Below are 26,961 nucleotides of genomic sequence, written 5' to 3' on the forward strand. Positions count from 1 at the left end.
GCCTGTTGCCTAGCTTCCTGGGAAGTTTGTATCTTAGTGTAACACTGGTTGAGAAGCCCCTTCTGTGGGAAGCCTTCCTTTACACTAGGATAATGCACAGAAAGCTGGTGTGCTAGAGAGATGAGGCTTCATGAAGATCCTTGCCCAACTGTGGTAGAGGGCTGTGTTTACAACAGCACATAGCACTTCCACTCTGCCAAGAAGCTGCTGGCAGTGGACAGTGATCTCCTGAGGAATGAGGTTGTCCCCTGTAAAGTGTTTCTCGTCTCTCTGTGAAATCTCATCCACCCTTGGAAACAAATGGAACAGTTTTTCCATGGCCAATTTTGTACTTTCTTGTGGCCATATATGGTACAAGATAGAGAAATGACTTGAGCAATTAAAGCACAAGGTTTCTCCTTGGGGTTTTGAACAAATAAGATGAAGAGAGAAGGAGGTGTGACTTAAAATGATAAGAAGACAGATGCCTTCTATTTTTAATAGTACCTTCCTGGCTTGGGTATAACAGTTGGTAGAACACTTACCTACCATAGGTGAAGCCCTGGATTTAGTCTCTAGCACCACATAAACCAAGCATACCTACATGCCTGAAATACAAGCACTCTGGAGGCAGAGGCAGGAGTATCAGAAGTTCAAGGTTGTCCTTTACTACATAGTATGTTTGGGGGCTAGCTTGTGCTAACTGAGACCCTGTCTCAAAACAGGGAAAGCAGAGGTATTATAAGGAGGGAAGATCTTCCTTCAAATGCCACAGTTAAACACCAAGTTTCTTTTCTTCATCCATATAACTGGAAGGATTTAAATTTTCATGTCTTTTAATATACATGATGTAGGGGGGAGGCAAAAACAGAGATGGGGAGACAGACAGATGCAGGTTTTAAGAATTGATTCTTATTTTAAAGTTACAGGTGAAGCATAAGCTAGACTTTATCATTTGGCTTCCCAGTTGGGTGCAATGTTTGTGGGGTTTGAACCTGCTCAGAGAAGAGGTGGCAAGCACAGCTTTGGAAATGGAACACTGCTTCCTTATTTTCTTATATTATTTCTTTTAAGCTACCAGCAGAAAAACAAATGACCTCATTAACCATGATTTCGCTGGGTTCTATTCAAAACAAGCCATCAAAGAGAAATAATTACCTTGCCATATACTAAAGAGGACACAACGTAATTGTCCCAGCCATTGAAGGCTACTTATTCCTCTAGAAAGAAAAGGTCAGAAGTGAAACTGGAGAATTTGTAGCTCATATAGGACAGAAAAGCTTACCTCTTACATTTCTGAAAGACTATGCATTATAAAGCAACTTAAATAATTGGGCTCTGTAGAACGCAATCTTCACTCCAGCCCAGACCTTCTGGGAGCCTTTAGAATTGTGGGCATGTGTGTATCCAAAGCCCAGCTCCTTCCCCCCTCAGTCCATGCTGCTGCCCAATCCCCATGGTCATTTTCATGCTCCTTTTTCCTCCTTTCTTCAAGGGTGCCCCCAACAAGAAGCAGCCAACCAAAAGACTATGTTCAAGTATCTACCTTGATATTAGACACTGAAGCCATATGTGGAGGTGCACAACTGTAATCCCAACATTGGGAGGGAGAGGCAAGAACAGTTCAGGGTCATTGTCAGCATCATAGTGAGTTTGAGGCCAGTCTGGATGGCATGAGACCTGGTTTCAAAAAAGCCAAGTTTGATAATGATGCTGATAATAATAATACAATAATAAATAGTTGCTCTAAGTGTGTAGAGGGCTCCTTCAGCCACCACCAGAATCCTGCAGAACCACCAAGACACAGAACCGCATCCCACATGCCTTCCATGGTGTACTGGCTCAGAGGGTTATAAAGACACCAACCCAAGCTATTCTGAAAACATACACTTAGGATAACTCAACTGGTTTCAATTATCCTCAGAAATCTGAATGTTCAAGATTGACACCTTGACAAATTATAGGAAATTGCAAACATTTTCTCAGGCCCAATTATCAGATCTATTCCCCAAAAGCTTTGGAGAAGATGCAGGTAGGAAACCTCCTTCAAAGAGGTTTCAAGTGACAGTAGCAGTGATAGGAACTGGGGTCAGCCAGCTTGGAACACACTCTGCCTTTGTGCCCTGTTGGCTTCAGGACCAGACCACCAACGGCTCTGCAACTGAAACCCAGGAACAGTAGAGTGCTGAGGTGCAAATGGCCATTTGCAGAAGAAGAAGAGAGAAGAAGGTGCCAAGGACCTGCAGCACACAGTGTTTCCATTTAAAGCACTTGATTCCTGTCAGAAAAGGCTGAGGCTACTTGCCAGGAAAAAACCAAAGGTTTTCCTTTTCTTCAAAGGCATCATGATGTCTCGAAGGAGACTTTCCCTTTATGTGGTGGTTTGTCAGTTGGTGGTGAGTGGACCATGAAAATTGGTCTTGTAGAACCAAGGTGCCCACACTGGCACTGGGGAGCCACGGGTGTGTCAGGAAGACTCATCAGGGGCTCTGCCATCATACTGAGTGTGCACATATGTACACATGTGTGCCAGTACTTGTGGAGAAGAAGAAACAACCTCCGGTGTGGTTTCTCAGGTGTCACTGTCTGCTTGGTGCTTTTCTGAGAAAGTGGCTCTCACTGACCTGGAGCTTGCCAAGTGGACCGGGACAGCAAGCCAGAGCCCCAGGGATCCAGTGGTCTCTACCTCCCTAGCCCTGAGATTATATGTGAATACCCCCATGCCAAGGACATTTTAATCGAGTTCTAAGGGTTGGAAGGCAAGCCCTTTATACACTGAGCTACTCCACAGTCCTTGTAATTAGCATTTTAAAAATTACACTAGAGTAGATTATGTCAGAGTTTATTGTGCATAATAAGAGTATGTCTTGGAGGGTGGTAAGATGTCTCAGAAGGCAAAGGTGCTTGCTGCACAGATATTACATGGGTCCCCAGTACCCACGTGGTATAAGGAACGAGCTCCAGACAGTTGACCATAAGCATGCTGTGGCATGCACGCGCCAGGACATACACACAGCAGGAAAGAGAGGCAGATACACAGCCAGACACACACACACACACACACACACACACACACACACACACACACACACACACACACAGAGGTAGAGAGGGGGAGACAGAGACACACGCTCACACACACAGACACAGTCAGAACACACATAGTAATTTTTTTTACAAGAGTGTCTTGATGCTGTTCATCTTTATATACAGATACATATTCACAGGCCGATTACTGAATCATGATGTTCTTATTTTAAACTTCTTTTTGCCCATTTTTGTTGACCTGGCCATTCTCAGCAATATACTCCATGCCCTTCAACTACATAAGTGAATCAAATGCCTAAAGTAGCCATTTCAGATGAGTTTTGAAGTCTGACTTGGAACAAAGGAATAGATTTGATACTAAAATAAGTAGCCTTTGATTTAGTAGTGTTTCTTCAACCTGTATTGCTCACAAACCTGTGTGATTTTCACAAAATCTGTGAGTTGTTTGTAGTTCTTTATGTCATATTTTTAGGCCAACTTGAAATTTAAATGTACATTTAATAAACATGAAATGATCTATACCTTTAAAAGGACAAAAATGCTCATTTGTGGGCTGTGCAAAGCAGTTCACTTCCTACAGTGGTGGGGGGTGGGGAGGGGAATAGGACGCCCAGCAACTCACTTCCTACAGTGGCCATGTGGCACAGTAGGGGTTAGGACGCCCAGAACATTCTTGTATGTTTTTCTCCTGTCCCCCCTTACATTCCTTTGCTGTGAGGAAGGGGGAGGCTCATATACATGAGGAAAAAATCAGGAGCTGTTAGTTATTAGAGGAGCTCCCCTCCTTTACAGAACCACCCGGCCCTCCCTCCACTAGGCCTATTTCCCTGGGACACCAGCCTTTCTGAATTAACAAGGTTGACAATACCTTGCCCCAGAAAGCTTTCTCCATTAGTAAACACCATAAGAGAAACTGTTGAGGGAGAATATTTAAAATAAAGAAACACCCTATGCATTACCACACAGAACAGTGAAAGGGCATAGTGTGTGAGGCAGGAGGGCTGAGTATGTGGTTCCCTGTGAAACAAAAATGGCCATGGCTTGACCTCGTGAAGCTTCTTAAAGGCTCCCTGGGATTTTAATGTGAGCACAGCTGAAAAGACTCCAGAGAAATAGTAGAAATAGTTTATCCTCTTTCCTTTTATTAAAAACCAGGGTCTCACTATGTAACCCTGGAACTTACTGCGTAGACAACGCTGGCCTCGAACTTACTGAGACCTCACACCCAGCAGCTCACCCTCTTTTTTGCAGATATGATTTACATTAGCACTTACTTTCCTGCAAATGATGTATTAATGAGTTGTTTTCTGTTTCCTTCTTCTAAAATGTAAAGTTCAGTAAGGCAGAGATCTTTGGTTGTGGACATGCTCCACGAACCTAGACAGCATTTGGTGCTTGTGAAGTTCTTGATGAATACATGAATTCTGGTATGAACATGTCAAGTGTCTGGAAGGAGGATGTGTATAAAGATGAGTGAGTGAGTGGCTGAGGGTGGGAGGGTGAATGGGTGGAGGATGGATTTGTAGGCAGATGGAAGGGCGTGGGTATGCTGGTGAGTAGATGGATGGATGGATGTTTCACTTGGCTTCTGATAAGATCCCCAGGTATAGGGAAAGGCAATTTTCCTAGGAAAAGTGGTCCTGGCTTGGAAACTTAGTTTCTTTATTCAGAGAGACTCTTCCAGGGTACAGCTGCTTCCTGATGAGGGGTGTAGCTGGCCCCACTGTGGGTATCGCCATCATATATAATAAGGCTGGAGGAAAGACTGTCTAGAAAACATTCTGGGCATTGGGCACTATTGTTTGCATGTGTTCTTTACAAGGAGGTGGTGGGCTAGGGAAGAGCTCAAATGGTGGAAAGTTTTCCCAGCATGCACCAAGCCCTAGGTTCATTTCCCAGCCCCACATAACCCAAAGGTAGCACACACTGGGAACAGAGAGGCAGGAGGTCATTGTTAGATACATAACAAGTTTAAGGCTGGCCTAGGATGCAGAAGATTGTGTCTTTAACAATAACCACAAATAAATAAATAAAAGTCATTACCATGGTGTCCCCAAGAGTACTGTATCAGAAGACCTGGGTTCAAATCCCAGGTATTCCATTTTAGATGACTGAGCATGGTCACAAATCACTCTGCCTGGCCTCAGTTTCCTCTCTTATAAAAGAATCAGGAACACTATTTAAGAATATGTCGAGTGGTGTGCCTCCAGATCCCCATGAAACACCCCCTCCAGGGTGGGGGTAGTGTCAAGCCAAGGATACCCTATGACAGACTGATGGTGTGGGGAGGTTTCCTCAACTAGTTTGTAAGCCAGTCTGTGGTCCTGCCCAGGAAAACATCCAGCAACACCCGTTAGTTTTGGTAGAGGAGTTGTGCAGCACCCTCCCCTCCAAATCCAAATTCCCCAGTAAGTCAGGAAGATGGATGTGTTTTAAAACATTGGGAGGTCTGCTTTGGATCACCCAGAGCTGTGGCTTCCCCACGCAGCTGCGGGCAGACTCAGCCAGTTCCCTGGCTGCCCAGCTCCCAGCGCTTGCGCCCCACACAGGGCTGCCTTGACCCAGCCTTAGCAGCCGTTGACTTTTAAATCATCAAAAGCCGCTCTATGTACAGTTTACTCTGTTGCTGGAAGGCAGCAGAACATAGGTATTAGGAAGGGGTGGGGGGTGGCTGAGGAAGCAGCCGTTAATCCTGCCAGGCTTCTGGGCACAGGAGTAGTTGCGGATGACAAAAGTTAATTAGAAACATGAGCAGTTTAACCGAAAACACTTGTGACAATTGGAAGGGCAGTCTCTCGGCTTGCAGAATTTCTCATAGAGAATCCTTGTGGGAGAAAGTGGCTGCTGCTAGGTAAGTCCTGTCACTGTGGCTTTGCAAACTGTGTTCTCTTAAGGGGCTGATGGGGTTAGGCTTCGGGGGCCCCCATGCTCAGTGGAGGTGTTTCCTCTGTCTTCCGGCCACTTTCTCTAGCAGCTACTGGCACTTGGAACCACTGATGTATCATGGCAGTTCCGTCTGAAGAAGGGGCTGCAGTGTGGGGGCTCTCTGATGAGGGGGCACTGTGGTGAGTAACAGAACAGTAGTAGGGGAGCCCACATTTCCCAGAATGGTCCTGGTGCTTGTGTGGAAATATCTTCATAGATTTCTGAGAAAAGACTGTGGGCAAGGAAACATGCATTGAATGCCAAAGGGGAAGCCTTGACTTTCAGATAACTTGTGTTTTCTTGCAGTGTGTGTTTGTGTGTGTGTGTGTGTGTGTGTGTGTGTGTGTGTGTGTGTGTGTGTGTGTGTGTGTGTGTGTGTGTGTTAGGGCTGGGTGGGGTGGTGCACATGCTCAGATTTGTGTTCTTAAGTAAAAGAAGTATGTGCTATTTGTAAGCCTTTGAAAGTGCCAGCATAATGTCTCCATCTTGCAATTGGTCAGTGCCAAAAGGTTGGTGGTTCAAACCCACCCAGGGATATGTGTGTTCAGAGGAGAGAACTCTCCTTCATGTCTCTCCACTATGGATTCCCAAGTGAATGCAGAGAAAGAAACTACTTGTCTCCTCACCTGTTTTCCCAAAGAAGATAAGACAAAGTGAAATGCCATTAATCCCAGCACTCGGAAGGCAGAAGCAGGCAGATCTCTGAGTTTGAGGCTATCCCAGTCTTCAGAGTGAGCTCCTGGACAGCCAGAACTGCTCATAGAAACCCTGTCACAAAAAAAAAAATAAAATAAAGAAAAAGAAAGGAAAGAGTCAGCAAAGAAAAAGCTTACAATTTTGATAGGAATTAGAAACTTTTATGGGTAAATTCCTTTTCATTTAAAATGGTTAGTTTCTGCTTTATTTTAATATCTATGAAAAGTTGGATACCTCTTGGCTATTATGCATAAATGGAATCCTGTGTTAAATAATTTAAAGTCTTTATTTCCTACACCCTCACACACCACAGGAGTGCTAGGTGGAGGTGGTAAAGGATTTCTCATTTTCATCAGATTATTTACATTCTTAGTTGTGCTCTGCATGTTACTGTTAAGATTGGCATATGTTTACAGAACAGGCACAACCAAGATGTGGTGGGGCTGGGGGAGGTGCCGTGTGAACAGTGCATGATAGAGGACAGGAGGAGGAACTGCATTAAAATTTAACCACAGAAAATCCACACCTCCGGTTATGGGGCTGTGGGGCGTATGGGTGGGGAATGACTGGCCAGGTAGCCATGACTGACCTTCCTCCGTCTTCACTGCAGCTCAGATGATATGATTCAGGTCCCTTTTCCTTCCCTATCTCTGCAGAGCCATTGGCAAGCTCAGCTTCCTCCCATCCCGGAATGAGCGAAAATGTATCTGCTTCCTTGGAGAACAGTCCTGCCATTCCTGTTAACTGCTCCTCAGCCATCCCCCAGCCCAGCATGACCTCCAAGCCCTGGCGCAGCAAGTCCCTCAGTGTGAAGCATAGCGCCACAGCATCCATGCTTTCAGTCAAGCCCACTGGGCCCGAGGTTTCCAGGCCCACACCTGAAGCCATGAAGCCTGCCCCCAACAACCAGAAATCCATGTTGGAAAAGCTCAAACTTTTCAACAGTAAAGGGGGCTCCAAGGCAGGTGAAGGCTCAACATCCAGGGACACGAGCTGTGAGCGATTGGAGATCCTGCCCAGCTTTGAAGAGAGCGAGGAGTTGGAAGCTGCTAGCAGGGCCCTTTCTACTTCAAGCCCTGCATCCAGCAGCCCAAAGATTGCACTCAAGGGCATCGCACAGAGAACTTTCAGCAGGGCACTTACCAACAAGAAGAGCTCCCCAAAGGGCAATGAGAAAGAGAAGGAGAAACAGCAGCGGGAGAAGGAGAAGGAAAAAGAAAAGGGCAAGGACCTCACCAAGAGGGTCTCCGTGACTGACAGGCCTGACCTCAAGGAAGACCCCAAGGAAGAGCTCAGTGGGGTGTCTGTGACCGAGATGCCAAAAAAGTCCTCCAAGATTGCCAGCTTTATCCCCAAAGGTGGGAAGCTCAACAGCACCAAGAAGGAGGCCACGGCTCCATCTCACAGCGGAATACCAAAACCAGGAATGAAGAACATGCCTGGGAAGTCCCCAAGTGCCGCCACACCTCCCAAGGAAGGAGAGCGGAGCCGAGGGAAGCTGAGCTCAGGGCTTCCACCCCAGAAGCCCCAGCTGGACAGCAGACACTCCAGCTCCTCCTCCAGCTTGGCATCCTCAGAGGGAAAAGGCCCCACAGGGACAACTCTGAACCACAGCATCAGCAGCCAGACTGTCAGCGGCTCCGTCGGGACCACCCAGACCACTGGAAGCAATACCGTCAGTGTTCAGCTACCTCAGCCTCAGCAGCAATACAACCACCCCAACACAGCCACGGTTGCACCTTTCCTGTACAGGTAGGCAGCACCTGCTCTCCCTCTACCCCAGGTAAAGACCCTGTCTGCTGGCTCTTCCGGTACAGGGTCCAGGAACATGTGAGCTGACAGCCAAAGTAAAACATTAGTTCCATCCTGGTGCTCTCAAGTGGGCAACCACTATAGCAAGACAGTGCCGAGATGGGGGACACCATGAGCTGACCCCAGGATGAGGAGGCTTCACCAGGCCTGTGGGGACCAGGGCATTTCAGAAGCACTTGAAGCATGTAGGCCTGAATATGCAGGGTGGCTGGTTTGATGTCACCCAAAATGAACTGTAACCTATACTAAGTGGACTTAAGACCACTCTGCTATGTAAGTAAGATTTCTTATGGCAGAATTGGCCTTGAACTTACTAAGTCTCACAGTCCCTATTATCTGCTGAGGCCTTCTAAGAGGAGATGAAGGAGGAAGAAATGATATTGACAGGGGCCATTCTAGAACAAGGGGTTAGGATAAATCTGCTGACCTTTTCCTGTATCTCTGTTGGGACATCTGTAAGGAGCCAGGTAGTATGTTCCTTGCTGTTCTGTTCTGTCCCAAGAGCTATTCTGCTCTGCCCATACCACACACCCATACTCTAGGCATGTGGCTAGCTCTTCAGGCTTATGGACATCCCTGTACTACTGAGAAGGGAGCTAAGAACTTGGCTCACAGAGCTTGCCCTGGTCTGTGCTGGGTAGGGATAGTGTACTAGACCACACTTGACAGCTAGGCCCCTAACTCTGTGTGCGTATACCAAGGTGATCACGTCACATATTTTTTTTTTTGAGACAGGGTTTCTCTGTGTAGCTTTGAAGCCTATCCTGGCACTCACTCTGGACACCAGGCTGGCCTCGAACTCACAGAGATCCACCTGCCTCTGCCTCCCGAGTGCTAGGATTAAAGGCATGCGCCACCAATGCCCGGCTCTCACGCCGCATTCTATTCCCTTCCTTTGCAGCTCTCTCCTAAAGTACAGAAGCACAAGTATGCACACACATTCAGTACTTGCTAGTCGACAGTTGCACACAAGTGAGACACAATTTCACATTCATGCTCCAAATGCAAATGTGTGTTCACACAGGTGTGTTTGCAGAAGCCCAGGAGTATGCATTCATACCCACACCTTCAGCTTCTTATAGAATCAGATGTTCCCTCTCTCCCTGCCTGTGAACTATCAGGCTTCCAGCCACTAGAGCTGTCAGGAGAAAGCTAGCCAGCATCCCTGTGGTAAGGGGACGATGCCAGGCTCCCTACTGTCCCCATGTTCACTCTCCTCGGCCCACTCCCCCCTTCAGTGAGAGTCCTCAAAATCTCTTTTGATTGGCAGACAGTTGTGTTTTATTCAGTTGAGTCATTAGCTCAGCTAGTGGTGCTGAGTAGAGTTCTGGTGAGGCTGCGTGCACAATTTTCATGAATTGTTCTCTGAAGTGTGGAGGAGACTGAACAGCTCCCCGTGAGACTGTTAGCATCCCAGCAGCATTCACAGTGTCAAGGCTACTTGACAACTTCTTGACTAGCCAAATTACAAAACGTGTGAGTGTTTCATCACCGTCAGTGCAACTCTTGTCTTTATTTTGACTGAGTTCTTTGGCAGACTATAAAGCAAACATTCACCTTCTTAATTATTATTATTTCAAGCTTTTCTATGGGAAGAAAGATTCCTTGTGACTAATGTGTGAGGCACAAAAAAAAAGGGAACCTCCCAGATACCGAAGTCCTCCTTGGAGGACCCAGTGTAGGGCTGAGAAGAAGAGTCCCAGAAAGGAACTGGACCTGCACCCTGCCCTATATTAGCCCCTGTGGTCTTAGGCACTGGCCACAGGGAGAGCTAGTGATTGCTTATGAACTACGTGTGTGCAAAGACCCAGCTAAAGGTTTTCTGCTTCCTAGTCCTCTGAGTCTTTCTGAGTTTTGTGAACTAGCTTGCTTTTAAAATCCCAATTCTAGGCCGGGCGTTGGTGGTGCTCACCTTTATTCCTAGCACTCGGGAGGCAGAGGCAGGAGGATCTCTGTGAGTTTGAGGCCAGCCAGCCTGGTCTCTAGAGCGAGTGCAAGGATAGGCTCCAAAGCTACACAGAAAAACCCTGTCTCAAAAAACCAAAAAAAAAAAAAAAAAAAAAAAAAAAAAATCCCAATTCTACACATGGGCAACTGAGGCTTAGACTAGGAAATTTGTTCCAAGTCACAGAACTGGTAATTAAAAGAATCTGTGTTTAAAACCAAGTCTGCCACTGGGTGAAGTAGCAGAGCACTTGGGAGGCAGAGATGGGCAGATCTCTGAGTTCAAGACCAGCCTGATCTACAGAGCAAGTTCCAGGACAGTCAGGGCTACACAGAGAACACCTATCTTGAAAAACCAACCAACAAACAAACAAAAAACAAGTCTGTCTACCTACAGGAACCATGTTATCTTGGATTCTGGGTACTGCAGAGATGGCTCAGCTGTTAAGAGCATTGGCCACTCTTACAGAGAACCTGGGTTTGGTCCCCAGTACCCACATGGTGGCTTACAACTGTCTGTAACTTCAATTCCAGGGGATTTGATACCTTCTTCTGGCCTCTGTGAGCACTGAACATATGTGGTGCACATATATACATACATGGAGGTAAAACATTCATACATGTCATATATGTAAAATAAATCTAAACAAGCATTTTTAAAGCAGAAATCTTTACCTGTACAGTAAAAGGACTGCAGTTCACAGTATACAATAGTGTCAAATCTAAGCCCAGCTGTCTTAGGCAGGGTTTGTTGGCATTGTGTGGGATAATGGCAGGAGCGGTGCAGAATGCACCTGAGTTCAGAACAGTGCTGTAGTGATGCAACACAAGCAAGCATCCTGCTCCTCCCGAGGGCACAGCCACTGCTAGATCCCAGCAGGTGGCACCCTGCAAAACTGGGCTCAGGAGCTCCAAATCCTTTTTTTCCTTCCTTCCTTCTACCGGATGAAGAAATCCAGGTGATTTCTTGTGTGAAATCTCCCAAATTTTAAAGTTATTTTTATTATTTTTAATTATGCCTATGTGGGGGAAGATAGGCATGTGATTACAGGTGCCTGTGATGGCCAGAGGCATTAGATCCCCTGGGATCTGGAATTATAGACAATAATGAGCCACTCTTTGTGGCTGCTGGAAATTGAACTTGGGTCCCCTGTAGGAGCAGTATGTACTCTCAACTGCTGAGCTATCTCTCTAGCCCCCAAATTTCACAAATTTTAAATAATGAGCTGATTTGCCAGGCATGGTAGCACATGCCTTTAATCTCTGCATTCAGGAGGCAGAGGTAGGTGGATCTCTGTGAGTTCCAGGTCAGCCTGGTCTACATAGTGAGTAGGACCACCAGGACTAGACTGAGAGACCCCCATTGATGGGGGGAGGAAGAAGGTGGGAGAGAGGGAGAGAGAGAGAAAGAGAGTTAATTTAAAAAAAATACTATGCAAATATCTTTAGCAGTACATCTGTAGGCTAGTATACCTACCTACCTTTCATTTATAATCTCTAGGCTAGAGACAGTGTACCTGTTCTAGAGTGTTTATAAATCCTAAGTAGATGCTGTGGGGTAAACAAGAGCACTGGGATAAAGATAGACCTTTGGAAGGGTGGATAAGGAACTGGGAATAGATGGCTTCAGCAGCAGGGAAAAGGAAGAAAGAACAGTCGATGGTTTGAAGTTACCATTTTATCTCCCACAGTGCAGTTGCACTTGGTGCGTTCTTAGGGGTGGGGATATTGCCCCATGCTAGAACATACTAGAACACATGCCATGCATGCACAAGGGCCTTGGGTTTAATCCCCAATGACAACAAAAACGGGGGGGGGGGGCAGACACATTTTTTTCCAGGGTAGTGAAAAAGTAGCTGGATCAATCCAGTCCTAGATGCAAATAAACTAAGGTCTGAGAAGAAGCAGTTGTGGCCAGAAACCTCCCATGCAAACCAAACATTGGTTCAATTTACTTGACAAATAAGGGCATGGGAGAAGGGTTGGGAAAGTACATATTTCAGTCAAGTGTTGAAATAATGATCAATGAGACCTTTCATGTCAGAGGATCTGAGCTGTGAATCAGAACCCTGGAGGGCCGACACAGCTGCTTGGCATCCACTCCCAACCTGCTTCACACTCACCTTTACAGAGAGAGCCATGGCAGGATTGTGGGCGAGAGGGGCTGTCAGTGGCATCATCTTCATGCTGTGGTTACTTCCCAATTGTTTTTGACATAAGTTTGAATGTCCAAACCACCCAGCACCCTTCAGCACATGTCTGGTTTGGACCCAGAGGCTGGTTTGGGAAACCAGTACCCATCGAGAAATGGCAGACCCTCCTTTTGGGCTTTGAAAATATTATCTTTCTGAGTTCCACCACTCTCTCCACATGTGGCTGTTGAATTATTTAGAGTCAGTCTGCTGGCCAGATCTGCCCCACAACCTCTTGCGTATCAGGCCATGGCAGGCAATCCAGATGTGATGGTTTCCACTCCTGATAATGGTGTTTGCTCTGATTTGTATGTAAAGGTCCCAGACGGACACCGAAGGGAATGTCACTGCCGAGTCTAGCTCAGCAGGTGTGAGCATGGAGCCCAGCCACTACACCAAGAGTGGACAGCCTGCTCTGGAGGAACTCACTGGTGAGTATGAGCCCGGGGTGGTGTGGCTGCTGCTGTGTGGGGAAGCCCCTCATGAGGGCACCTGCTAGTCAGGCTGCTGTGCTAATGCAGGAGCTGAGCAAAAATTGCTCTCTTCTGTCACTAGTTTCCTGCCTTGTCTCTCTCACAACCTCTTCAGTCTTCCCCAGAACTGTGACTAAATCTCTTACTTGTGGGTATGACTCATACTTGGACCCTGGACTACTTTAAGGCTTAACTTCAAGTTATATTGTTTTCCCTTCATATGAAGTTGCTTTTTGACAAAATTTAGACAAACTCAAAGATATTAGATTTGCTTTTAGTTTTAGGGAAGCCCAAATTAAAAATACCCTTTCATCACTTTCCATTAACTGAAAAGTTTACAACATGTGGGGTAGAGTGGTAGTGTGGCAGTCAAGAGCACTTGCTGCTTTTACAGAGGCTCTGGATGCAAATCCCAGCACCCATTTGTTGGCTCACAACCATCTGTAATTTCAGTTCCAAGGGTCCAATGCCCTCTTCAGACTCTGGAACACCAGAAGGCATGTAATACACAGATATGCATGCAAGCAAAATGTTCATACACTTAAATTAATAGACAGATTGCAACTTACATCTTTTACCAAAAACAAAACAAAACAAAACAAAATTCCTAAATTACCTAATTGCAGTCAAGACAATGATTGTAAGGTATTATGCTGTATATAAAAACATAACATCCAGGGACTGGGGAGATGGCTCAGTGAACACAGTGCTTGCTGCACTAGTATGAGGACCTGAGTTCAAATCCCCAGCACCCATTTTAAAAGCTGGGCATGGCAGCACACTCTTATAGTCCTAGTGCTGGAAAGATGGAGACTTTCAGATACCTGGGACTTGCTGGCCTGGCAGTCTAGCTGAACCAGTGAGCTGAAGGTTCAGTGAGAGACCCTGCTTCAAAAAAGTAAGGTGGAGTGGCTGGAGAGATGGCTCAGAGGTTAAGAGCACTGGCTGCTCTTGCAGAGGTCCTGAGTTCAATCCCAGCAACCACATGGTGGCTCACACCATCCTTTATGAGATCGGGTGCCCTCTTCTGGTGTGCAGATATACATGGAAGCAGAATGTTGTATTACATAAAATCTTTTTTTAAAAAAAAAGCAAGGTGGAGAGCAATTGAGGAAGAAACGTAACACAACATCTGATATGAACATACATGCACACACAAGTGCATATATACCCACACATAGGCACACAAACATTTACACACATACCTCATAAATACACACAAAACCTAACATCTAGTTGCCATAAGAATAATTTCATGGTAATTTGTTGCTGTTGTACCATTACATTCTTTGTGTGTGTGCATGTGTGGTGAGTGTGTGTGTTTGCATGTATATGGGCACAGGTGTGTGCAGAGGCACGTAAGTGGGTGCCTGAAGTTGATATCAGGCGGCTCCCTTGATCTTTCTCTATTTCATTTGTTGAGACAGGGTCTCCCACTGAACTCAGCGCTCACTAATTAATTCTAGCTAGTCTATCTAGCCAGCTTGCCCGGGTGGCCCCTGCCTCTCGAGTGCTGGGATTATAGATTTGGCTTTTATGTGAGTTTGTAGGGTCTGAACATTGGTCTTTACTCTTATACAACAAGCACTGTATACATTGATCTGTCCACGCCAGCCACAATGTAATTTTATGAAGATAAAAAAGAAAATCAAAAGAGTTAGAATTCATTTTGGGTGTGTCCTACCTATGAGCTCCTCCACCAGCCTACATATGAACTATGATTCTTTTTTAAAATATATTTCTAATGTATATGTTTTGCCTGCGTGTGTGTCTGTGCATCACATGTGTGTCTGGTGCCTGTGGAGCCCAGAAGAGGACACTGGATCTCTTGGAAGTGAAGTTAGAGGTGGTTGTGAGCTGCCATATAGGTGCTAGAAACATAACCCGTGTCCTCTGGAAGAGCAACCTGTGCTTTTTATTGCAGAGACATTTCCCAAGCCTCACTCCCACCTGTTTTTTTAAAGGGGTTTTATGGTAAAATGGAGTTAATGAATGGAGGTAATTTGGGGATCTGAGACTACACCAGGGTGATCCAGAGCTGTGGTACCTTTGAAGCAGTTGTAATAATAAACACAGCTAACTTGTAATGAAAGAGATTGACAGCCTATGGGGATGATGCAGTCACATTACTCTAAGGCTCTTAGGAGAAGTTGGGTCGACCTTCACTGTGGCTCTGGAGATAGAGCTCAGCCTAGCATTCATGAAGCCCGGTTAGATCCCCTGCAGCACATACAGAAACCAGGTGGCACATACCTGTTATTCCATCACTTGGGAGGAAGGCAGAAGGATCTGGTGTTCAGAGTCTCATACATACACACTAGTATACACACGCAAGCACTCATGCACACACGAACACCTATGTGCTTTGAGGATTTGGCTGGTAAATTCAATCCCCGACTTGATTGCTGTTCTTAAGAACCTCAAGTTCTTGTAGCCAGGTGGGGTGGTGCACGCTTTTAATCCCAGCACTCGGGAGACAGAGGGAGGTGGATCTTTGAGTTTGAGGCCAGCCTGGTCTACTGAGTGAGTTCCGGGACAGCCATGGCTACACAGAGAAACCCTGAAACTCTGACTTGGGAAAACAAACAAACTAACCTCATGGTCTAGTAGAGTTAGACTGATCTTAACCCTTGCTTCTCCAGCAGAAGACCCTGAGGCTCGGCGGCTCCGGACAGTAAAGAACATCGCAGACCTACGGCAGAATTTAGAAGAGACAATGTCCAGTTTACGGGGAACTCAGGTTACACACAGGTATGGGCAACGTGAACTGCTTCACTGAAAGAACTTATTGGAGCTCGTTCTATCTCTGGTTCTCTCCCACACACTAAGTTCCTCAACAGAGTGGTTTGGTTGAGAGCCGGATAGATAACCTCATCCCCCAATGTGTTAGAATTCACAAAGAAGTCAAGACAATGTACAGAAGTGAAGGGAATGGACATTAGTTTACGCAAACACCACCCCTGCAGGGTTCTGAGTTCATTGCCCAGAGGAAATTGCCCCTGGCTGCACTTACACTTTATTTGACTTGCATTATTCAAAACACTGTGAAGCCCATGGAAGGAGCAGGTGAACTGTGTCTGACCTGTGTGACAAACTGAGTAACTTGAATTCCTACCAGGTCTTCTGTTACGCTTGATGTTTTTAGTCATGCACGTGTATGAAAGACGAGAGGAAGTGTTTATGAAACTTGGCTCTGTTCAAGCTATGGTTTTGTTGGAAAGAATCTCTGGTTGTTTTCATTGTTCTGCAAGACTGTTGAGGAGGTCGCAGTGCTGGCGCTGCTGTGATTTTGGCAGGATGAGGTCTTACAGTTTGTGTTTGGCTTTGAAAATCAAAGAGTCCTGGCTACCCTCCTGAGCTCTCAATGGTTCTCCTTGCTTCTTCAGTTTCAGTTTCTTTGGTAAATGTATAAAAGGAGGAAATGTGAGGCTTCCCCACTGTATCAGTTACTTTCCTCATTGCTGTGACTAAATATCTAAGGAAAGTGGCTTAAGGAAGAAAGAGGATTGGTTTTTGGTTTAAGGGGATATGATTCATCATGGTGAAGGAGGTGAAGGAGCTAGCTGCTCCACAGCCAGGAAGCAGAGAGAGATGACACCTAGAGAGAGATGGACGCTGGCACTCAGCTTGCTTTTTTTCTTTTTATGTAGTCTGGGATGCCAGCTCATAGAAAGATGTTACCCACCTTCAGGAGGGTCTTCCCACCTCACTTCACCCAGAGGATTTTCTTCTAGGTGATTCTAGATTCTGTCAAGTTGACAGTCAATACTAAACAGTCAAACTCACTGCTGAATCTTGGCCACTGTGGGTTCTGACTTCAGTGGAACTCAAGGGTCCAAGATGTGAAAAACCAGGTCAATTCCAGGATTGGGGACAGGGGATGGGACCAAAACAGCCACTGGCACCCAACTGGCTGGTCAGAGAAAAGTGAACTTGAGAGTTTGGAGAACATGCCTTCCTAACCCTTTAGGTATCTGAAGACTTGGGTCCTGATGTTGGGTCCTGTGACTTCATGATTAAGCATGAATTTATCCTTTCTGTACTGACTATCCTAGTCACTGACACTGACTCTAGGGTTTTAGGTAGGGAGGGGGAAGGGGATGTGAAATGTGGTGTAAGAGTGCTTCTGGAGCCAACCCTTAAGAAAGCATGACACAGCGCTCTGTAACAAATGTACCACAGGGTCCTATGTCCCTTGTTCACAAGTTCAGCATGTTCTGTTTCCTTTCCTGAACTGGAAAGGAGATCCCAGTCTTCTAGCAGAATGAAGCTTTGCAGTCTGTGTTTAATTAAAGGGCCGTGAAGAGGATCTCACACCACATTTTAAAAGTCCCCAATAGGCTCTTCAGAATGTAGATAGCTTTTTCTTTTTCCTTCTTAATAAAGGCACTACACCAGGTGGTGTTTACCAGGTGGTATTTGGTGCCTGCTGTTTTACCCTGCTTTGTAAATGAGAAGGATTTTTATGGTTGTTGTTTTTGCAATTCTGTACATTTAAAAACCATCTAACCTGCAAAGCACATTGGGGTCTAACCCAGGTTGGTTTTATCTTTTCAGTACATTAGAAACTACGTTTGACACCAATGTCACCACAGAGATAAGTGGCCGCAGCATCCTCAGCCTGACAGGAAGGCCCACTCCTCTGTCCTGGAGACTCGGCCAGTCCAGCCCTCGGCTGCAAGCAGGTGATGCCCCCTCAATGGGCAATGGGTACCCACCTCGAGCCAATGCCAGCCGCTTCATCAGTGCAGAGGCAGGCCGTTATGTGTACTCTGCCCCTCTGAGAAGGCAATTGGCCTCCAGGGGCAGCAGCATCTGCCACGTGGATGTCTCAGACAAGGCAGGTGATGATGTGGACCTCGAAGGCATCAGCATGGATGCCCCTGGCTACATGAGTGACGGAGATGTCCTGAGCAAGAACATCCGGACTGATGACATCACGAGCGGGTAAGTAAATAGATGGGAAAGCCTGGCCGTCTTGCATCTCTTTGCTTGCCTCTACTAAGACGTCTTTAGAGCCTCATCTATGGCTGCCAGAGACTCCATGGTGTGGTAGGGACACTCCTGTGCTGCCATTTAAAGGAGCCAGGTAGACAGACTCAGCTGGGAACCCACACATTTTCACTATATAGATGTATCTGCTGCTTGTGCCCCTTATACCAGCCTTGCCCTGGATAACTACCTGGCTGGTGACTTAGCCTCTCTGGGCATATGGACTTGTCTGTTCCCTTCCTATCAGAACTCATGCATCTCCCATCATGCTCCCTCATTGCTCTTCTCTGCTGTACCTACCTCCCTCCCTCCATCCTTCATTTCCCCTACCTCCTTCCAGCCCCACTGCCTTTGCACTGTTTCTGGGCTTGCATTCTAGCCCCTTCCTGTCTGCTGTGCTTCCTCCCACTGGCCATTCCATTTGAAAGGTATCTCGTCCTGCAGCCTCACCACATCTGTACCCCATGGTAGGCCCTTTTCAAAGCTTTTAAAGTGGTCCTGAGCATGAGTGGATATATTATTGTCTCCCTTCCCCTTCCTACCCTACTACAGTGTGCCTCAGAGCTCATGGATACTTCTGAATGGGTGAACATATGGGTGGGTGGCTAGCAAAAGCAAAGCTGCCTCTTTCTTTGTTGTTCTCTGTGAGTTGAAGACTCGCCACATGATGTCTGAGGGCCTTTCATAAGCAGCGGAGTGTGTCCCTGGTGTCTGAGGGGTAGTGGGAGTGGGGGAGCTTAATTTTATCCTCACTTTCAGGTATTTTGTAAATGTTACATGTCTTTATCTTGCTGGCCTGAGACTTCCTCCATTCGCATGACTTGCTCTGAAGTTTTCTGAGACCATTTCCACCCTTAGTGTTCTAACAATGAAAATTACAGATAAGAAAAGTCAGGGCTAGCAACCATAGTCATGCTTCATAGACATGGGATGGAGAACCGGTGATGTCTCTGTAATGTTAGTAATGGCTGGAGCCCCCGTTAGTACTGAGTTGGTCCTTGTATCCATTACCTTGCTCCATCCTTACAGAATCCTTAAGAGTAAATGATGTCACAGTCCTTGGCTGTTAGACAAGAAAACTGGAATGGAATGGTGAGATAGCTTACAAGTGGTTATATACCAGTTAAGAGGCAGAGCCCAGGTCTGGAGAGATGGCTCACTGGTTAAGATAGATCATGCTCTGTTTTTCCATGGCCCCAACTTCAGTTCCCAGCATCCATGTCAGGTATCTTACAAAACAGCTGTACCTCCAGCTCCAATGGATCCTACACATCAGCCTCTGTGGGTACTTTCACTTGCTTACACATACCCACTACTCAGGCACATAATTAAAATATATTATTAAAAAAATTAAAAAGGGGCCAGGGAATTCAGCTCCACAGCAGTTGACCATATCCACTGAGCTACACTGCTTGCCAGCACCTTTTTGCTGTGCTGAGATAGTACTCTTAATATTCTTTTTATTATTGTCGTTTTGTGTGAGCATTTTGCCTGCATATACATCTGTGCACCATGTGTGTGCTTGGTACCTGCAAAGGTCAGAGGAGAACATTGAACCCCTCAGTTGTTTATCATTGTGAGCTACCCACAAAGAGTGCAGGGAATCAAACTCAAGTCCTCTATGAGAGCAGCCAGTGTCTTTAACCACTGAGCCATCTCTGCACCCCCAACTACAAATTGGCATAAGCATAGAGCTGGGGAAGTGTTAGGGTAATTGCTTGAAGACCTGAGTTCAAATCCCAGCATCCACATAAAAAGCTAGGCATGGCTTTATGAAACTTAACTTGGCACTGTGGGGGAGCAGAAGGAAAGAGGGTCACAGAAGCTTGCTATCTGCTACCCTAGCTCCAGGCTCAGTAAGAGATCATGTCTCAGAGAAAGATAGAGCCAGGACAGAGAGAGAGAGAGAGAGGGAGGGATGGAGAGGGAGAGAAAGATGCACAATAAAAGACACTTAAAAACATTTCATAAAAATTTTTAAAGCGTAGTCATAGAGGTGTTTAGATTTTGTGCTGAAGTTAGTATCATTTTAGGTGGTAAAACCTTCAAAAACAAGAGCTACTAAATTCTTAACAGTCTTCACAAATTTCTCCCATCCAGATGGCTGAGAATGCCAGTGCCCTGATAAACGATATGGCACAGTCTGGCCAAGTCAGCATCATTGTTTCTAGGTTTCCATAAACACTGAAAACAGTAATGTGTACAGTAATAAAACTGAAGTGTGCACAATTTAATCTTTTACTATTGTTTAGGAGATTTGGGCTGCCCACACAGCTGACCTAGAGTTGGCAGTTATTCATCCTCTTCTTGATATACAAGCCCCTGTGCTGGTCCCTGAGATTCTGTATCCTGTGATAAAAAGCTACTTTGTTGCTATTGCTGGGTAGTGGATTGAGTTTAATGTAGTGTTACTAGTGACCACAAGGTGGAGACATGCACACGCTCCAGGGCAAAGCTTAGTGATGTCCCTGGGAAAAGCCCTGGTTTTCCCTGAAAAGTGTGAATGTTTGCATTGCCTTCCTGCTTTGCAGAGTGTGTGCTTTCTGCATGAGATAGGGCTTCCAGCTAGTGTAGATGATGAGGAAGTGTAAGCACACCACTGTGACTGAAACCCAAGAACTCTGCTCTTTCTTTCAGTATGCTTTCTAGTGTAGGAATTTCCAAGCCAGAAGAGGCAGTCTAGGCAATACTTAATGCTCTCTCTGCTGGAAACATTCTAGAACACTTGCTAAGCCTGCCTCTGTCCGTGAAAGCATGGATGGAGGGCTCTGCTATGAGGCCAAGTTAATCAGATTGACTTTGTATCTAGTGCAAGGCAAGCCACTTAATGTCTTTCTAACCCACTTCTTTTTCTTTACATAAACTGACATGGATGTGAGTTTCAGGACTGGCTACTGTTTCCAGAATCTTCTCCATAAGTCACATTTGCGACAACTGATAGAGTGGACAGTGAATAGATACTCCATCAGGCTTTAAGCCCCACACAGCCTCTTGTGAGCCCTGGGATGCTGAACATGCCATCTAAATTCCCTAAACTCTTCGGTTACCACATGTACATTTTAACCTCTTGTTGAGGTTGCATCCTGTTACAGACACTTATCTAACAAAGACACAACATTTCCACCAGGATCTAGATGTCCTATCTGCCTGTAACATCGGGGTACTTGGAAACAATGCATTGATAAGCTCATATCCAGCTGTTCATTTGGCTTAGGGGAAACATAGACTTAATGTCTGAGCAATCTTTATCAGGTCAGAGGCTCTTTTGGGAAAATGCTTGCAAAAGTTGACAGCAAATGTATTCAGAAACCTGCTATGGAAGTAAAGGCTAGTTTCTGAAAACCTGTGGCTGTGGGGTTTTTTTGTTTGTTTGTTTGTTTTAAAAATGATGCAGGACCCTGGCTTGGTGTAGTAGCTTGGTATAGCAGCTGCTTTTCATGTGTAGCTTGTGTTCTTTGTATGTGCACAACTGAAGCTGGTATCACTGCTTCACTGTGGAGTCTAGCTGAGAGCTTTGTGGACAGTGCAGTTGTTTCTCTGTGTGTTTATCACACCCTAGTGTGTAAGAACATTATACATTGTCATCTGGCCCTGCTGCTGCTTCCATCAGGCTGATAAACTGAGCATTGGTTATAATAGAAAAGAAACGAAAGTGACAGATGAAGGTGTCTCTTAGCAAGTTTGGATGTCCTGAGCCAGTTCTGTGCTCAGATTCTAAAACTTAGGGGTACCATGTGGCACAGAATACAATTATAAGGGCAGACTTAGCATCCATATGTTTTGAAGAATTTTTTTTTTCCTTTTCAAAGGCAGCACTGGGTTGTATAATCTTCTGAAGTATAAATATACATCCCTTCTGGAAAAAAACAGCCATTTGAACTCAACCTTAAAAGTTCCCTTGCTCTAAGAACCTTTGGTGGCTTCTGTAGCCTTTGAAAATGGCTGTGAACTAAACATAGAAGACTCTTGGTGGTTTGCCATCCATCTCCCGTGACGTACCCAGCTATGGCCCCGCTGCACTTTCCTGCCTCTGGCTGTGCCACGTGTGCCATCGACAAAAGCTGAGTCTTGTGTCTGCAGTGCTCTGTGCTTGGGACATGCCACTTTTCCTTGTAGCTCCTTCCCCCAGCATGCCTGTCTGACTGTGCTGAAGAACATTACCCCATAGACACGCTCTCCTGCTTCTGTGGTTCTGTTGGCCTTGGCTCATCCCTAAACAACCAGGTAAGCCTTTCTCATGTGAGCTGTCTGAGAAGGACTGGCTAGTGTCACATAACTTGAGATTTAACCCCTGCCCTACCAAATGAACTAGAACAACGTCTTAATACTGAAAATTAGAGATGGTGCTTGAGCCTGGGCAAAGAATCATGGGTACTCAAGTACACCTGTGCATAGATACATGCATGCATGTATGAATAGACGAGCTTTTGTGTTTTCTCAGTAGGAGCTTCTCGGAGGAGGATAGGGCTTGTCACCTTCTAAGTCCAGAGACTAGGGCATAGTAGGCATTTAGTGTGTTTGTGACTCATCTGTTTATGGTACCCACTCTGGCAGGACCTTGGGCTTGTGGAAATTTGTCCCCACCAGCCGAAAACTTGTTGGTCCTGATCACTCAGAAAAAGGCAGCTTGGCCTGTGGTGTCATCTAGTGGCCAATAGGGATGTTGCTGTGGCCCTACTGCTTTTGAGTGGTACAGTCTAGGCCAAGGGGGTTGCTACTGAGCTGCAAATGACCAGTGTGGGAGAGAAAACAAGGCTTCTAGCAGTCTGGTCTGCAGTGGTGACCTCTGCATGGCCTGACTTCCCCTACTCAGTGGCAACAGAGGTAGGTAGGTGTCTCCTGGGAGACACAGTTCCTCAGAAATCAAAGAACCTGCCCTGCTGAATGGCCTATAACTCCATTTGGACATGCTTCTGACAGCCCAAGATGATATCATAAAGCACCTTAGACTTGGGTTTTAAGAAGTGGCCTTTTTTTTTTTTTTTTTTCCAGTTGTAAAGGCTGGAAGGTGTGATGGCTGTGTTCCTGTAAGGCCTCTCTTTCTGGTGTAAAAATGATGATCATGTCTTTGCATGGCAAAGGAATAAAAAGCTTGTGTTTCCCCTTCTTAGACAGATACCAGTCCCATCCTGAAGCTCTGTTCATAAGACCTCATGGAGACTAAATTACCTCCCCTCCCTGGGGTCCTACCTCCTGGTATCAGCACAAGCATTCAGTCTATACAGGATGTTTCTGCTTGCAGGCATCACCTACGTGAGCAATGTCTTGACTTTCCCTCCCCCATTGCTGCCAGGTCTCCTCTCTGAAGCCTCATCTGACTACATCCAAGCACAGGTGGTGACATTATTCTCTCAGGTCATTTGACAGCGGAGGTGTCTGTGACAGGAGTGAGTGCTACATTAAAGTTACCCTGCATGTGCCTGTACGCGGGCGAGTGTTTGTGATGTGGATGTGCATAGCTGTGTGGAGAAGGGAAACCCACAGTGGGGGCAAACCCATACCTGTCAGGGGGAAAGGGAAGGGCACGTATGTCTTGAATGCTTACACGTCTTCATTGTTTGACACGGTGGCAGTCCCATAGTAAACAGTTCATGAAATGAATGAATGCTTCAGTTGCCCTTAAGACAGAAGACCAGCCAGGCAGCGATGGTGCACACTTTTAATCCCAACATTCAGGAGGCAGAAGCAGGTGAATCTCGTGAGTTCAAGGCCAGCCTAGTCTACAGACTACAGTTCCACGATGACCAGGACTACACAGAGAAACCTATTCTCAGCGAAGGAAAAAAAGAACAGAAAGCAGCCCCCTTCCCCTGGATGAGTATTGTGTCTGAAGTTAAAGTCCCTTTGAGCCTAAGGCTACAGCCACCTATTCTTCTGGCTTCTTAGTGTCTCTTGTGCTGTCACTGACAGCAGGAAAGAGAAACAGCACAGAATGCACCAGGCCATTTGCCCAGTGGGCAAGGGCACTTGTCCATCCCCTGTTGAATGCCATGGGCTATTGTGTGAGGTGTCTCACCAGGCAGCTAGCAGATGGCATCAAGTCTAGTCCATAGCTTGAAGGGTTCTTTCTTACCTGGTCACTCCTCCCCACTGTCTTTTTAGGACTGGCCCCAAGTGACTTGCCAGGCTGTTGTTGCAGGCAAAGTGGTAAGAGAGGAAGCCTATGTATGTGATTCCCTGGAGCAGAGTTCAATGACATATGGGGAGGCTGGCCTGAAAGGCCCTGCTGCAGGCACTCTCCAAGAGATGTGGAATCTGATGTGGAAAGGACCCTGCAAAGCTCAGGACATTCTTCCTGCCAGCCACTGGACTGACTTTGGAGGCATTAGGTAGATTGACCATCATGGGAACAGAGGGCACCTCTTTCCTTGCACCACTGTGTGTTCACCAACCTTGGAGTTCTCTGAACCCTGTAGTTGAGGGTTTGATGGACATTCTCCTGTGTAGCCATAACTGCTTACATACCAGTGGTCTCATGGAAGTTCTAATCATACCGTTGGGTTCCTTTGGCAGCCAGCCCCCATCCACAAAGAGTCAACTCAGTAGCACAGATGCAGGTATGGTAGAGAGGGGCTTATGGTTTCTATAAAATTCTCTTCTCACCCCTTCCCTCAGGAAATTCTGATAATTTGGGGCTCTTGCTAATAATGAAGGGCAGAAACAAAAGAATATGTATTGTGTCTTAGCAGTATTGGTATTTTGGTACCCTCTGGGAGTTCTAGGTTCACCACACAGTTTCAGCAGAAACAGAAGGGGGTTTGTTAGGAAATGACACACTTCTAAGAGAGGAGCAAAGATGAGTTCAGATGGCCCAGTGTCCCCACTACACAAAGGATGGGCCTATGTGTCACATTGTGTGGGCTTTTTTGGTCATCTGTATAGGCTTTTCCTAGAATGTTCTATCATATGTAGTTCCTGCACATCTTCACACATCACATGTCTCATTAGCATCCTTGGTGCCTCCTCCACAGGAGAGATTTAGTCGGGAGTACATTTTACAGCTGTCTTCTTGGCCAACTGGCTTTCTTTTATTTTCTATGGTTTTATGCAAGGCTCGTTCTCCACCCTGTCCTGCCTCTACAGTGAGACCCCTGCTCCAACTGTTCAGCCTTCTCACTAGTACCTTCTGACTAAAACCTAAGAAGCTCTGTTTAAACAGGCTAACGATCTGGGTCCTTGGGCACACGCCAGCTTCACAAGCTTTCACATTATACCAGTGAAGGAGACTCCATGGTGTTAAGGGGTGTCAGTAGTCACCCATTAGCATGGAGAGCCAATGTGTGGGCCTCTAGGAAAAGTCTGGGAACAGTGTGGGGCTTTTGTGGCCTCTTGATTCTATGGGAAGCCAGCCATCCTCATCTGAGGATGTTTCTTGGAGTGGCCGTGACAGCCAAGGGGAATGACACAGGCAAAAAGTGGCTGAGTGACTGGGGCCCTGTAGACCCTTCTGTCTCTGGCCGTGGTGATAAGATACCAAGACCCAAGGACATTGAAAGTGTGCTTACTACCTAGCTCAGCCTGGTTCAGAGAGGGTCTCAGATTCCATCCCATTCTCCAGCTCTCCCCCAGACTTCAGATGATAGAGGCTAGTGAATGCTCTCCTGAGAATGAGTCAAGGCTGAGATGGGAACCTATCCAGCAGACACATGGCTAAATATGAACGTCAAATGCTCCACTGATGTCCACTGTGCTGTGTCAGAGAACCCTGTGGTGACTGACCAGCACCTCACATGGCTCTCCTTCCTTTCCCCACCCATGCATGGTCTGACTGTCAGCTGTCTTGTGGGAGAACATTCCCTTCCCATCCCAGGGTTCCATGTGGGTAAACAGCCTCAGTAAATGTTCACCCATGTCTGGTGTGATTCAGTTAGGCCTCAGGTATTTACCCAGGAGAATTCCACATAGCACCCATTCATCAGTGCTGTAGACACTCCACTTTTTTATAGATTTCAGTTGGCAGGTGTTTAGCAGGTATTTCCATCCCAGCTCCTGGCTGTGCCCTGCTGCGTGAGTTTGTTTTCCAGGATGGATCACTTGGTAGTCTTTTTTTTGTACTAAAATTGGATGCTTGAAGCTACTCTCTAGTGTAAACCTGTGGCCCATGAACTCACACTCAGGAGGGGCATTCCCGTATGCAGGGAATATATCTACTCTGTAGCTTTGGCTTCATTGTCAAAAATGGAGGCTATTGTTTACCTTTTGTATGCTAACTCCAAAATTCAGATTTTATATGATATTGTTCTTAAAGGCCCTAAAACATTTTAAACCCCTGGAAGACATGCAAAAATGGCTTCCCCTTTTGCTGTTTCTTTCCCTTTGGGAAAGTGTTCCAGTGTGTCTTTGCTGCCTTCCTGTATCCTCCTCCCACCCTCTGCTGCAGAGCAATGCTTGGCAGAGCCCTCCTTTCTAGGCTCCATGCTTTGCAAATGAGCATCAGGTGGGACCACAGCTCCCCAGCGTTTCTCTCTAAGCCTTTGTACTGCTCTCTTCTAGAAAACCCAGCTCATTTTGGCTTTTTATCTTAAAAGTGAGCCACTGGTGTTGCAAATCCCTTCCTAGCTTTTGCCCAGCTAGCAGCTAGAATGGCCTTGACAGATTTATGGTGGTAAGGTTGGAGAATACCAGATTGGAGTAGAGATGAATATGAAGAAAAGCATCTGGATGGAGTCAGGAGTATCTTGGCCCTGAGACAGTAAGCCCATGCTGAAAGACTCAAAACGGAGGCTGCTGTGCCTAGGCCCTGATCAAGATAAGAAGCAAAGTTTCCCTACGAGCAACCTCCCATCATGCTGTGCAACAGACACTTCCCAGTGGGAGTCACAGGACCTGCCAGCCATTGCTTAGGGAAACTGCCTTATTTTCTAATCCTATTTTCCATGTGTTAAGTGCCAGGTAACTGT

At 46.2% G+C, this 26,961-nt stretch overlaps 1 protein-coding gene across 11 annotated transcripts in view; it reads left to right on the forward strand.

Moving 5' to 3' along the window:
- The window catches only part of Nav2 (neuron navigator 2), a 356,301-nt gene that overhangs the window by 198,119 nt on the left and 131,221 nt on the right, over positions 1 to 26,961 (forward strand). For 10 of the 11 annotated variants that reach the window (XM_027410497.2, XM_027410500.2, XM_035442487.1 and 7 more), the window contains exons 7-10: positions 7,305 to 8,400; positions 12,915 to 13,027; positions 15,712 to 15,820; positions 17,627 to 18,016. In XM_027410497.2, the coding sequence (XP_027266298.1) occupies positions 7,305 to 8,400; positions 12,915 to 13,027; positions 15,712 to 15,820; positions 17,627 to 18,016 (1,708 nt within the window). The remainder of the gene's footprint in view (positions 1 to 7,304; positions 8,401 to 12,914; positions 13,028 to 15,711; positions 15,821 to 17,626; positions 18,017 to 26,961) is intronic. The other variant, XM_027410498.2, reaches the window with a different exon arrangement.

This window comes from Cricetulus griseus, chromosome 3, assembly GCF_003668045.3.
Source record: "Cricetulus griseus strain 17A/GY chromosome 3, alternate assembly CriGri-PICRH-1.0, whole genome shotgun sequence".
Taxonomy (NCBI): Eukaryota; Metazoa; Chordata; class Mammalia; order Rodentia; family Cricetidae; genus Cricetulus; species Cricetulus griseus.